General features: G+C 33.6%; 2 protein-coding genes across 2 annotated transcripts; both read left to right on the forward strand.

The window, feature by feature from the left end:
- Positions 1 to 303: 303 nt before the first annotated feature.
- LOC114758401 (uncharacterized) lies at positions 304 to 1097 on the forward strand. Its single transcript, XM_028947439.1, has 3 exons — positions 304 to 401; positions 505 to 617; positions 721 to 1097. Exons 1-3 carry the CDS (start codon positions 304 to 306, stop codon positions 1095 to 1097), a joined length of 588 nt encoding a protein of 195 aa, XP_028803272.1.
- Positions 1098 to 8292: 7195 nt separating this feature from the next.
- Positions 8293 to 10305, forward strand: LOC114758402 (probable disease resistance protein At4g27220). Its single transcript, XM_028947443.1, has 3 exons — positions 8293 to 8562; positions 8665 to 8785; positions 8876 to 10305. Exons 1-3 carry the CDS (start codon positions 8293 to 8295, stop codon positions 10303 to 10305), a joined length of 1821 nt encoding a protein of 606 aa, XP_028803276.1.
- Positions 10306 to 11494: the final 1189 nt, after the last annotated feature.

The following is an 11494-nucleotide window of genomic DNA, read 5'->3' on the forward strand; positions in this document are numbered from 1 at the left end:
TTCAATCTCTGTATTTAGCACTCTGTTTCTCACTTGCACATGACATAATTTGATGATTCTCACTTCCAATGTTGTATTCTTATCTCTTCTGTCTTTTAATACTCCGTTTATTTAAGGTTTCGGACTTGTCTTACAAACATGAAAACCACATTATTTAGTGTTTTTTTCAAGTCAAGATTTAGTTGAAACAAATAGATAAAAATGGCATGAATTGGGAAGATTGTGGTTCTTTTAGATGGTGGGATTACAAATTATGCGCTCCTCTATCTCTGTGTAGTTCCCTGTTTCTGATTTACATGGTTCATGATTTATGGACTTTATGCAATAAAAGATGTGAATAGGTGGATTGGGGAAGTGAGACGGAAGGATTTGGCAGAGACATATGCATGGTCCTACAAGAGGTAGAATGAATGGCATCTTTTATACTCTGTTTTTTATTTTTTATTTTTTATTTTGGTTTGAATGAGCTGAAGTGTGTGATTTGTGGATTCAAATTGGGAGCAGGAGATACAAGATAGGGTACGTGTGGCAAGACTTGTTGGATGATGATCTCATTACTCCAATCTCTAATAATGAATACGTCCTCAAAGGATCTCAATCCAGCCTCCCCTCTTTTGGTATGTCCTTCAAATGAAATAATGGAGTATTGTCATTTGGTAATATTTTGGAGGGGGGAATATATAAGTACTTATTTGTTGAGAAGCCTCTTTGATTATGCAGAAACTTTTATGTTTTGTGAAAGGAAAGCTTCCATATTGAACGAGGAGATTCCTGTTCAAGTATCTGATACGAAGGGCAAACAGCTGAAGCAGAAGCAACCACTAATACCAGAAGAACTTCAACTTGAAAGATTTCCATATTTCAAACCAAGTTCTCTAGATCAGCTATCATCCGAAATAAGCTCTGATAGGTCCAGATTGGCACGTGAAACTGAATCTTGTAAATTTGAACCAGATAAACTTGTGGACACAAGTAAACACAACCTAGACACATCAATTTCAATATCATTATCATCATCTTCTTCGTCATCATTCTCTCCCTTGAAAGGAAGTAAGAGATTTTCAATAGCAGCTTTTCGTTTCTTTCGCAACCTTTAAAAGTTTATTTTTAGCCATTTAACTCTAAAATTATTAATCTTAAATAATAATTTTTTTTGTAATAATTATGGTTGTTTTGAAAATGAAAGTTAATACAGTAGCATGTGAGAATATTTTTATCAATATTCAATATCTCAAATTCTCAATATCATCGTTTTTGTTGACAATTTTATAATTAAAAGACTAAAAATAGACTTTGTACTTAAAAATATGAGTGAAATTGGTTGCCCTGTTTTTTATTTTTTTTTCTTTCCATATTCTACTAGAGGCAGTAGTTATAAATAAGGATGAACAGACGTGATATTTGTAGTGAATGAATAATTGAATAATATTAAGTGTTTATATTTATGGGTGTCAAGTGACAGCAGATATATATAGATTAAACTGGCTGGGCAAAGTGAGTTTAGTTGGTCTAAACATGAGAAAGTTATTGGGAAGACTAGAGAGTTGGTGAAAGAATTTGAGATAAGCACATAAAAAAAATACTCTCTCCAGTCTTAAATATAAGAGTCATTTTATAATATAAAAATTACACATAATGATAATCAAAGCTGAAGCCGCTTCACATACATTAAATCACCATTAAAAAAACCAATAGGGAAGAAAACAGAAAGAGAACCATAATGATGAGAGAGATGGAAGAAAATATATTCAGAAAGGGGATCACGTAGGGAAGAGGATTCTCTTCCCCTCCTCTTCCTTTTCTTCTATTTTGATTAACATCTTAACAGTTAAATTTATTATTTTATGGAACTATTATTGTAATAGTACATGATAAATAAATAAATTGAAATTATTAAAATGTGGTTTGACTAGTTGAAAACTGCCAAAAAGCATAAAGTATGAAAAAAAAAATCACATTATAAAGGGAAACAAATCTTTGGAGAGGGGAGAGAGTGTACACAAATCATGTATATGATTGTTTAGCAAGTTCTAGTATCTATTTACACGGTTCAATCTAGAGGAAGGGATTAGTTTCTCGTAACATAGTAAATCAAGGTCCAAATCATTATTTAAAAGAAGTTCACATTGAGTACCCGATAATGTCTTAAGTATGATTGTCTCTATTATGAGAATATCTATGTTTAGAGGGGGAGAAAAATCTGCATCCACTTCTTTCCTGGCCGGCTGCTTTTCTCCTAAGCTCAAGGTATCAGGCCCCCTAGTGCCCACTTCTTAGCGCAGGGCCACGATAATATTAAGCAGTTTCATTAAAGATCCCTAGTTGTTTAATTATGCGTTTTCTAATTGCTCACCAATTTATTTATTTAACTTGTGGTAACCAAAATATGGACGGTGATGGAATTACGTGGGAGGACATGAACGGATTTCAAATAACAACCAGGCTACGGGCCACTCTGACAACAATCCGCCTTTCTCATCCATGCACCATGCTAAAAACCACACTCAGTAATGTAGACGGCAATAACTCGGCGTACTCTTCCAGTCTTATTTATAAGTCAGGGAAGAAAGATATTTTTCGATTATATTCTTAATTCGGTTTTTTAATACTCTTTTGGTCCTTAATATAAGACCTAATGATTGAGTTGATTTTAGTTCTAAATATAAGACCTATTTCTCATATTTATCAATTTTTTCTAAATTATCCTTGTAGAGACTCCCTCAACCATAATCAATTAGAAGAAGGAGAGAGGATTTAAGGAGGATGATTATGGTATTTTAGGAAAAACATGTCGTATTTCTTACAATTAACTAACTTACCTAACTTTCTTAATCTAATCAATTTAGTTGAACAATTTTACCGCTCATTTTTTTGGGAGTGAATTTTTACCTCTCATTTATCTATCTTCTCCTTTTTTGTTACTGAAATCTCATAATACCCTTGAAGCTAAAATGGGTCGGGTGCAATTGAAATGGGTGAGTTGCATTATTCATTATTAGTGTGATGCCCATCCATTTAATGACGGCTTCCTTCCATTTGAGTAAACAACAAAACTTTCATGCTATAATAAACATTTCCTTCTATTATTGTCTTGATTACGCAGCTCACTTTAGAATGATTGCAAGTATTCACAGGAGATTTTTAATATTTTAAACCAATAACTAAATTTACTAAATAAATATGTGGTTATTTAATTTAATTAATAAAGCAAAACAAGTTTTTATAGTGAGTATCCAAAAGTTTTTTTGATCAACATCTTTATTTTTCTCTAATTGAATCCTGACAAAATATATCTTAATATATAAATCAGAACTATAAATATAGAATAATGTATTATTATAAAGGTAGTCCTACAATTTTGCTTTAAAAAAAATGATATAGAGTAATATGCACCCATCCGTGGTGGAGAATATTCTAGTTATTGTGTAAACTGTACTCCTCTATATGGGTTGGCAAAAAAGAAAAAGAAAAGTACCTTATTCCTATGAAGTATATTGTATATTAAACAAAGATGAAATTAGAAAATTGTTAAATTCTAAAACAGAATTAATGAGATCTAAAGATTTTTTTTTTTTTGGTGAATGGATTTCTAAGTTTTAATTCTGCATAATGGAAGCAACTGCAAATCCGATCACTAAACCACTGCAAGGATGGAGAACCGACGGTGGCGCAAGGATGGAACGAGCGTCTTGCTTCCGAACCAACGAGCTGTGATTGGTCGCGAAAGAACTGCTCTGACTTTGCCGGAGAACTGCGACTGCTTGCAGACTTACAGCAGCATCTCCAAAATTTAACTCTATTAACTGTAATTGTGACACAGGCAAAGCTAAATTTTATCAACGTATAGGAAGGAGAAATAATAACTTTTTGTTTAAAGTTCGAACTCATAATTTCACGCTTTACAAAAATTTTAGGAAGATGTTTGATGTTATTGGACTATAAAACCCAGCAAATTATGATCACTGAAGTCATGGAAACACAATTACAAAGTAATCAAACTTGGATATTTCATTATTAGACAATGTTTCAATATTATCAAAGGATAATCAAACTTGAAAATTATCCATATTCATGTTCTTTGTTACTTTTCATCTCTTTGTCCATATTCTATGTTAAAGTTGTACTATCTTCACTATTTAATATAAAAGCTAATTTGACTTTTAATTTGGTCCTACATATAAAATCTTAATCCACTTTGACTCTCATATTTATCTATTTTTTTCAAAGTAGTCATTGCAGTACATGTTAAAGATTCCATCAAATGGTAGTTCTAGCTAATATATATGATTAACAAGAGTATTTTAAGAAAAATAACATCTTTTTCATATAAATGACTAATTTAATAAACTTTTTAAATCTATTTAAATTAGTCAATTAGCTCTTATATAAAACACAGGAGAAATTCATTTTGCATTCGTTAATTATTATCAGGCAATGAATTGACTTGCACTATTTTGTTATTCAGTACTACCTCCAATATCTCAGTCGTCCGCCATGCTTCGATCCTCAACTTGAAATTAGCGTTCAGTAATTTTCTCTTTTTACTCTGCTTTTCCGTTTCATTATTATTATGTGACCTCATTTTCATCTTCGTTTGTTGTTGTTTCTGCTTCTGCCTTTGCATAATTATTCATCCTCTACTTGGTCGATCTCTGAAGCTTCTCTGCGCACAATAATCTTCATCCCTTCATTACTTTGCTCGATCAAATTGCATGCATATTAAGGAAAGGTAGATGATTTTGTATGTGCGGGAAAAGTAGATTAGATTTATTGGCGAAAACTCAACCCCCAAACTGTGGAACAGTATATATGACTTCAATTTTAATTATTATCACTTTGGTTCAGTCTCTGTATATAGATTGCATATGCAGGAACAGTAATAATGAACAAGGTAGGTGGTGGAAGGCCAAAGGATGATGATGTGCGGCGACACGTTGAGGTATTGGAGGAAGGACGAAGATGGAAGTGTCAATATTGTGAACGGGAATTCGCAGGAGGTGCTAGCAGAATCGGATCTCATATTTATGGAGAAAAAGGCAAAGGCATTCGAGTCTGTTTAAAATTTGTTTCAGACAAAGGAAACTCCAATGATCTCAGAGACAACCTCCAAGATTGTCACCAAGGAGGTTACGTGATTATATATTATTATTCTCCCTCCTATCTTTTTCATAAGTCATTCAGAGGGGATTTTTTTCTTTTTGTTTTTTTGCCAGCCCTTTTTTAAAGATATCATATGTGATGTTTATTACATTCCTCCCACATTGCCGTTATTTAATGTTGACCCAATTATTTACAGTTACGCTATACCATAGGTTTAAATGAAGATAAAATCAATTAGATACTCCTTTACTTTTCAGACAGAGATGAAGAGTTTTAAATTTTAACTCTTCCCTTTGTTCTGGTAAATTTTTTTACAAGTCACCCTCAGGGAATTTTATTTCATTTTATTTATATTTTTTTCCTTATAAGAAATCTCACTGGACGGTATAATAGATTATAGCATGCCGAACGAAGCAGGACAAAGCCAAGCTGATGCCAAGTATCAGGAAGGGGTTCGAGTTGTTGGGTCTTCTTCAGTTTCCGATGGGGAGAATGAAGACTTGAAGGTTATACAATATGTGTTTGAATGCTTAAGGTTAGATTCATACTTCTGACTGTATATGGGCTTCTAATATGTATAGATGAATGTATTTTATTTTTTTGTTTTCTTTTTTCAAATCACTCTAATTCTATGTTTTGATAAATATATCATTTTAATTAATTCTTCAGTCCTGAAGATAAGGTTTTTGGTTCCCCACTTTCATATTTGTCTCAAGAAGAATTTGCCACGCTTAGACCAGGGGCTTTTTTGGATTCATTAGTGAGTATTTATTTATTATATTTTCATATTCTATTTTAATATTAATGGCAAAGGTTTTAGTTATATTAATAATATTCAATTTCATGCATTCTTAGGTAATAGATGTTTTTGTAGAGATGTTAACCCATATTGAGCGAAAGAAAATTACACCTTCGTATTGGTATCTTCCTGTGACATTTTCGGTGATTTCCTATTCCCTTCTTTGTTACTTCATACATGTCAATAGTTGTTTTCTAAAACTAGTTCATTGACAATAACTCTTAACGGTTCATCCGTTATGTAATCATAGGATGCAGCACTCAAAGGCAGAATAGGTCACTTCTTCGACTTTGTCCAACGCCAAAAAATAAGAGAAAATTATATGTCTGACCTAGAATTCTGTGAGAAGGTATGTCAGTCTTTTCAACTCTTTATAGAAAAGTTTCTTTGTCAACCTGATTACCTTTTTTTTCCTACTATATATATTAATTTAATTTTTGTTATCACAAATAATAGATATTTATTCCTGTTCACATTGGAGCAAAATCAAATGGTGGACATTTTTATTTATATGTTATCCATTTAAAGAATAAAGAGATTGAGGTATGGGATTCTCTGCTTGATACATTTGTGGTTGAAACAGAACGTAAGGAGACAACCAAAAAATTGGTGAGTGTTAGATAATTGCAATATTCAACACATTAATCGATCAACTATTCTTTTGATTATATAGAATTTTTTATTTATATCCAGTTGCTTGCCATGGAAAAGCTCTTCGAGAAAGTAGCATTTACGAAATTTCATTCCAAGATGGAAATCAACATCCTCGAACAGCCTAATGTGTGAGTGGACGATTATTATCCAAAATTATATAAACTTTACTAGAAAAAGTTCTTATGATGACCTTATCATATATATATATTTTTTAATTTGTAGATTTGACTGCGGTATCTTTGTTATTAAGTTCATGGAACAATCAGATAATTATGTGAAGAGAAATCCTTCATTTCAGGTATGACCTCTCACAAACACATATGTAAGCACTCACAAATGCCCGCACATAGTCCTACACGAGCACGCAAGCCCTCTCTTTTAGTCATATAAATGATCCGGACAATTACAGAAACTATGGAAAAACAAAACGAAAGTTATATATGAACAGCTTTTCTCTTTTTTCCATATGAATAGTCATATACGGACAATTATATGTAGTTTGACAGTGAAAGAGAAAGGGAGGATTTGGCTTTGAAGTTGCTCAACAGTGACCTGAACCAATAAAAACAAAATCTGCATGACAAAGCCAGACGGCACTATGCACAAGTTGAACAGCAAGATGGCAATAAAAGATCAAGAGTTGACAGAGTGAATAGACAAGATCGTTTAGAAGAAGGTATGAGTATCAGCATATAGAATTTATATCCAACTCCATTTATATGTCATTTATGAATTTGTTGAAGTTTGTAAACTCTTAAAAATTTTAATAACTTTTTTTTGGCCAAAAAAATTGTCATAACCTTAAAAAAAACTCTCATCAAATTGTAACCTTCTCTCGTATTTTCCTCTTGGCCACTCTCTTCTTCATAACTTTTTGATTATTTAATGAGGGAAAAGTGCGGAAAAGTATTTAATACCGCCTAAACTTTTTGGGAGAAAATTAGTAAAAAATCCCTGTTTGAAATTTTAATTGGCCAGAAGGACCTGTTGTGCAAGTGCAAGTATGATCCGCGAGCGCGCTCACGGATCATACTTGCACTTACACAATTCAGGTCCTTCTGGTCAATTAAAATTTCAAACAGGGATTTTTTTACCAATTTTTCCATTTTTTGGTGGCTTACATTTTCAATTCTTGAAATCTTCCAAAATGTGATTTACACATAGGGATGATGAGAGTATATATACAACGCTTAAAATTTGACTGCCATATTATCTAATTTAATTTTTCTTACTTTTCTCATTATCTTCACTTAATTATTTATTACTATTGTTTTGGCTAGGATCTTCCATAGATGATATATTGCCTACAACATATTTAATTGGGCGCAATTTTCAAAGTTATACTAAACGAATATGGGAGTGGATAATGGACGACAAGGTGTCAGCAATTGGCATTTGGGGAATGGGGGGTTCAGGAAAAACAGCCTTAGCAACGCATATTCATGACAAGCTTTTAGCAGAAGCCAATGGTGACATTAAAGTTATTTGGGCGACTGTATCACAAAATATCGACATCCACAAGTTGCAAAAAGTCATAGCTAAATCAATTAAGTTGGATATATCTGATGAGCCTTGTAAAAGAATTGCCATTATTTCAAGCATTCAAAGAGATGAAGAAGTGTGTTATTGTTCTAGATGATGTTTGGGATCATTTCTCTCTAAAGGATATTGGATTTCCTATGTCAAATAATCAAATTAAATTGATTTTGACCACCTGTATAAGGGAAGTGTGTCAAGGTATGGGTTGTAAGAAGGTAATAAAAGTGAAGCGTCTATATTTTGAAGATGGTTGGGATTTGTTTTTTGAGTCTTTGGGAGTATTCCCTGAAGAACTGTCTTCAAAAGTGGAAAACATTGCACTGATTGTGGCAGACGAATGTGAGGGTTTTCCCCTGGCTATTGTTAGAACCGCAACAAGCATGAAGGGGGAAACAAAAGCTGGAGAATGGAGACATATGTTGGAATGTCTTGAAAACCTGGGCAATGGGCAATATGAAATGGACAAATGGGTATTTCCAGTTTTGAGATCTAGCTATGATTTCTTAACTAACAAATTGCAAAGATTCTTCTTGTATTGCGTCTTAAGTACCAATAAAAAATTTAATTGGCAGATGGCTGATCATTTGATAAGAAGGTTTGTTTATGAAAGCATTGATGAGAGAAAGAAGTTGAGGTTGCAGTATAATGAAGGCCGGAAGATGTTGCATAAATTAAAGGGTCATAGCATGTTGGGTCCTTATGATGATGATGATGATGATGATGATGATGATGATTATGATTATGATTATTATTATTCTTATTATTTTGATTGTTGGATGACAGACAAATTCCTTAGGGTCCTGGCTATTGGTATTGTGGAAGAGACTAGTAAAATTATGAGAAAAGCTTATGAGCAGTTAACAGAAGTACCAAGTGATGACCAGTGGGAAGAAGATCTACAAAAAGTTTTTCTGACGGGAAACAACATACAAACAATTCCAGATGGCACATGTCCTAAGTGTTCTCAACTTTCGACGTTGCTTTTGGATGGTAATGTGAAACTCGGCTATATTGCAGATGAGTTTTTCAACAACATGCCTGCTCTTAAAATACTTGATTTGTCTAGGACAAGGATCAAGTGTTTGCCCGAATCGGTGTCTAAATTGGAATGTCTCATTGCATTATTACTTTCTGGATGTGTAGAATTGAGTTACATTCCTTCATTAAGAAAATTGAAAAGGCTAATATCATTGGATCTATCTTTTACTGCCATTACCAAAGCACCTGGGGGCTTGGAATCATTGGTTAATCTTAGATGCCTAAATCTACTCACTGAAGATAAGCTGGAAATGTCAGATTTGCTCCTATCCAAATTGATCAATTTAGAGTGTCTTAAGGTGGGTTGGGCCCAATGCTTAACGGATGCGACAGGACAAAGTACACAAGATTTGGAAAAGTTTAAAGTTATAGTAGCCTATTTTCGTGACATTGGCTATTTTAATGCCTTTGTGAAGTTCCCGCCCTTTAGGGATGCAATCAGAAGCTATTGCTTAACTTTAAAGGATAGTAGTTACAATCGCGACCCAAGTGATGGTCTTTTCGATAAAGATTATATTATTAACCATTCCAAGAAAAAGGTGGTCATTGAGGATATTTTTTTGGCAAATAAAAACGTAAGACTCCCTCCAGACATGAAGGAGTTGGATATCAGTGATTGTCACGGTTTAGAGTACTTGTGTTGTAGCAGTGGCCTCTCTTTCCCCTCCTTCCAACATGTTCAAACTCTACGCCTCTGGCGTTTATGGGGCTTGACAGATTTAGTGTCACCAAATGCTGATTTCTTGCATCAATCCACCCTATTTTCTCATCTCGCAGATCTTGAAATTGGGGGATGTAACAGCATGAAGACTCTGATGCCGTTTAAGTTATTAGCACTTCTCCAAAACCTGAGCACCATTTCCGTTAATAGTTGTGAGAAGATGGAAGAAATAGTTGGAGAGGATCATTCTGTAATGGAAGTTACTCATGGCGACGCCCTCATGGCCCTTCTGCATGACAACTTCTCTCACCCTACTATTGAACTTCCCATGTTGACATCTCTGAAATTAGATAACATGCCACAATTAGATGTTGTATATAGAGGCATCATGCTCTGCCCTTCTCTCCAAACATTCTCTGCTATTCAGTGCGAGCGACTAAGTCTCCCTCGAATGAATAATGGAACTGAGCTTCTGATAGGGCTGACCTCGGATGGGTGCTACTGGGAAAAGTGATTAATCAGGTGTATATCTGGTTTGACTTCCTTTTATATTATGTTGATGATGAATATACTTCATGAGCTTCTCCCTGATGACAAAGTGACGCAATTAGAATGCCTAAAATTAATTAATTATATTAGACCCAAGGAATCGTTTGTTACGAGGTTGAGTTGCAAAGTTGTTTGTGGTATGCCTCTCAATTTTTCTAATTCGTTTGGTAATGTGATATGCAGGACATGGTTTTTGCTGTGTGTGACACTGAAGATGATTGGACCTGACATCCTTTAAGTCATCATTTAAGAACTGCTTTTGATTTTATATTTATGTTGTGTGCTTCTATATTTGTTCAATTACACTATTTTAATCGGTACATTTATGATAAAACTAAGTTTGTAATGCAACTGCTATTTTATGGGTACGCTCCATTTACGTAAAAATTGAGTTTCTCAATGTGAATTAGTTTCAAAACCATCTAACTTTCAACATGAATTTTCCCCCTAATTTTTCCAATATAATTTTACACATTGAAATGAATAATCAAGTGGAAAAAAGTCATTTAATAGGGTTAATCACTAGCCAAGTTCACCTAATCAGACAAGACATTGAGATGCAAGCTCTTTAGTTATCAACTAGATGAATAATCATGCTCACCGAACTAAACACGATGAAGGTAGACTTGACAGTGGGTGACAGCGCGATGAGTGGCAAGGGGCACATTGAGGGAAGCTAGTAGTGAGAATGAGAAGCAATAGGTGTGAGGTAGAGACGGAGTCATAGAGACGAGGAGCAGAGCAGAATATCATAGCCAAAGAGGTGAGATGCGACAGAGTTGTGCGAATGAAAAAAAACCATCACATTTTCCTTTAATGTTTTCTTTCAAATGAATAAGGGTAATTTTGTGATTGCACAATTAAAATCTCTCACAATTAAGTCTCTTGGGACTTTAGATTTATTTTAACATTTTCAGGGGCTTTATAGTGATTAAATTTCTTGCTTGTGACTCTACAGTAATTTCCCCTTATTTCTAAGGGTTGGGTTTATAAATTTATAATATACTGAAATAAAATAAGAGTACTTTGGTAAAAAAAGAAATAAAATAAGAGTATGAAATAAATAAATAAATATATGGTTGAATTTTATGACTTTGGTAAGTTTATTATTCAGAAAGCCTAAATTAAAAATGATGGAAAAATAAATTATTTAG

The sequence above is a fragment of the Neltuma alba genome, unplaced genomic scaffold (assembly GCF_004799145.2).
Source record: "Neltuma alba isolate B1F8T4 unplaced genomic scaffold, ASM479914v2 tig00010691_pilon, whole genome shotgun sequence".
NCBI lineage: Eukaryota > Viridiplantae > Streptophyta > Magnoliopsida > Fabales > Fabaceae > Neltuma > Neltuma alba.

Coding starts and splice junctions, on each gene's coding strand:
- LOC114758402 (XM_028947443.1), top strand. CDS start 8,293: ATGGGTTGTAAGAAGGTAATAAAAGTGAAGCGTCTATATTTTGAAGAT. Junction 8,563..8,664: donor AATATGAAATGGACAAATGG/GTATTTCCAGTT, acceptor TTTAATTGGCAG/ATGGCTGATCATTTGATAAG. Junction 8,786..8,875: donor AAAGGGTCATAGCATGTTGG/GTCCTTATGATG, acceptor GTTGGATGACAG/ACAAATTCCTTAGGGTCCTG.
- LOC114758401 (XM_028947439.1), top strand. CDS start 304: ATGATTTATGGACTTTATGCAATAAAAGATGTGAATAGGTGGATTGGG. Junction 402..504: donor TATGCATGGTCCTACAAGAG/GTAGAATGAATG, acceptor AATTGGGAGCAG/GAGATACAAGATAGGGTACG. Junction 618..720: donor ATCCAGCCTCCCCTCTTTTG/GTATGTCCTTCA, acceptor TTGATTATGCAG/AAACTTTTATGTTTTGTGAA.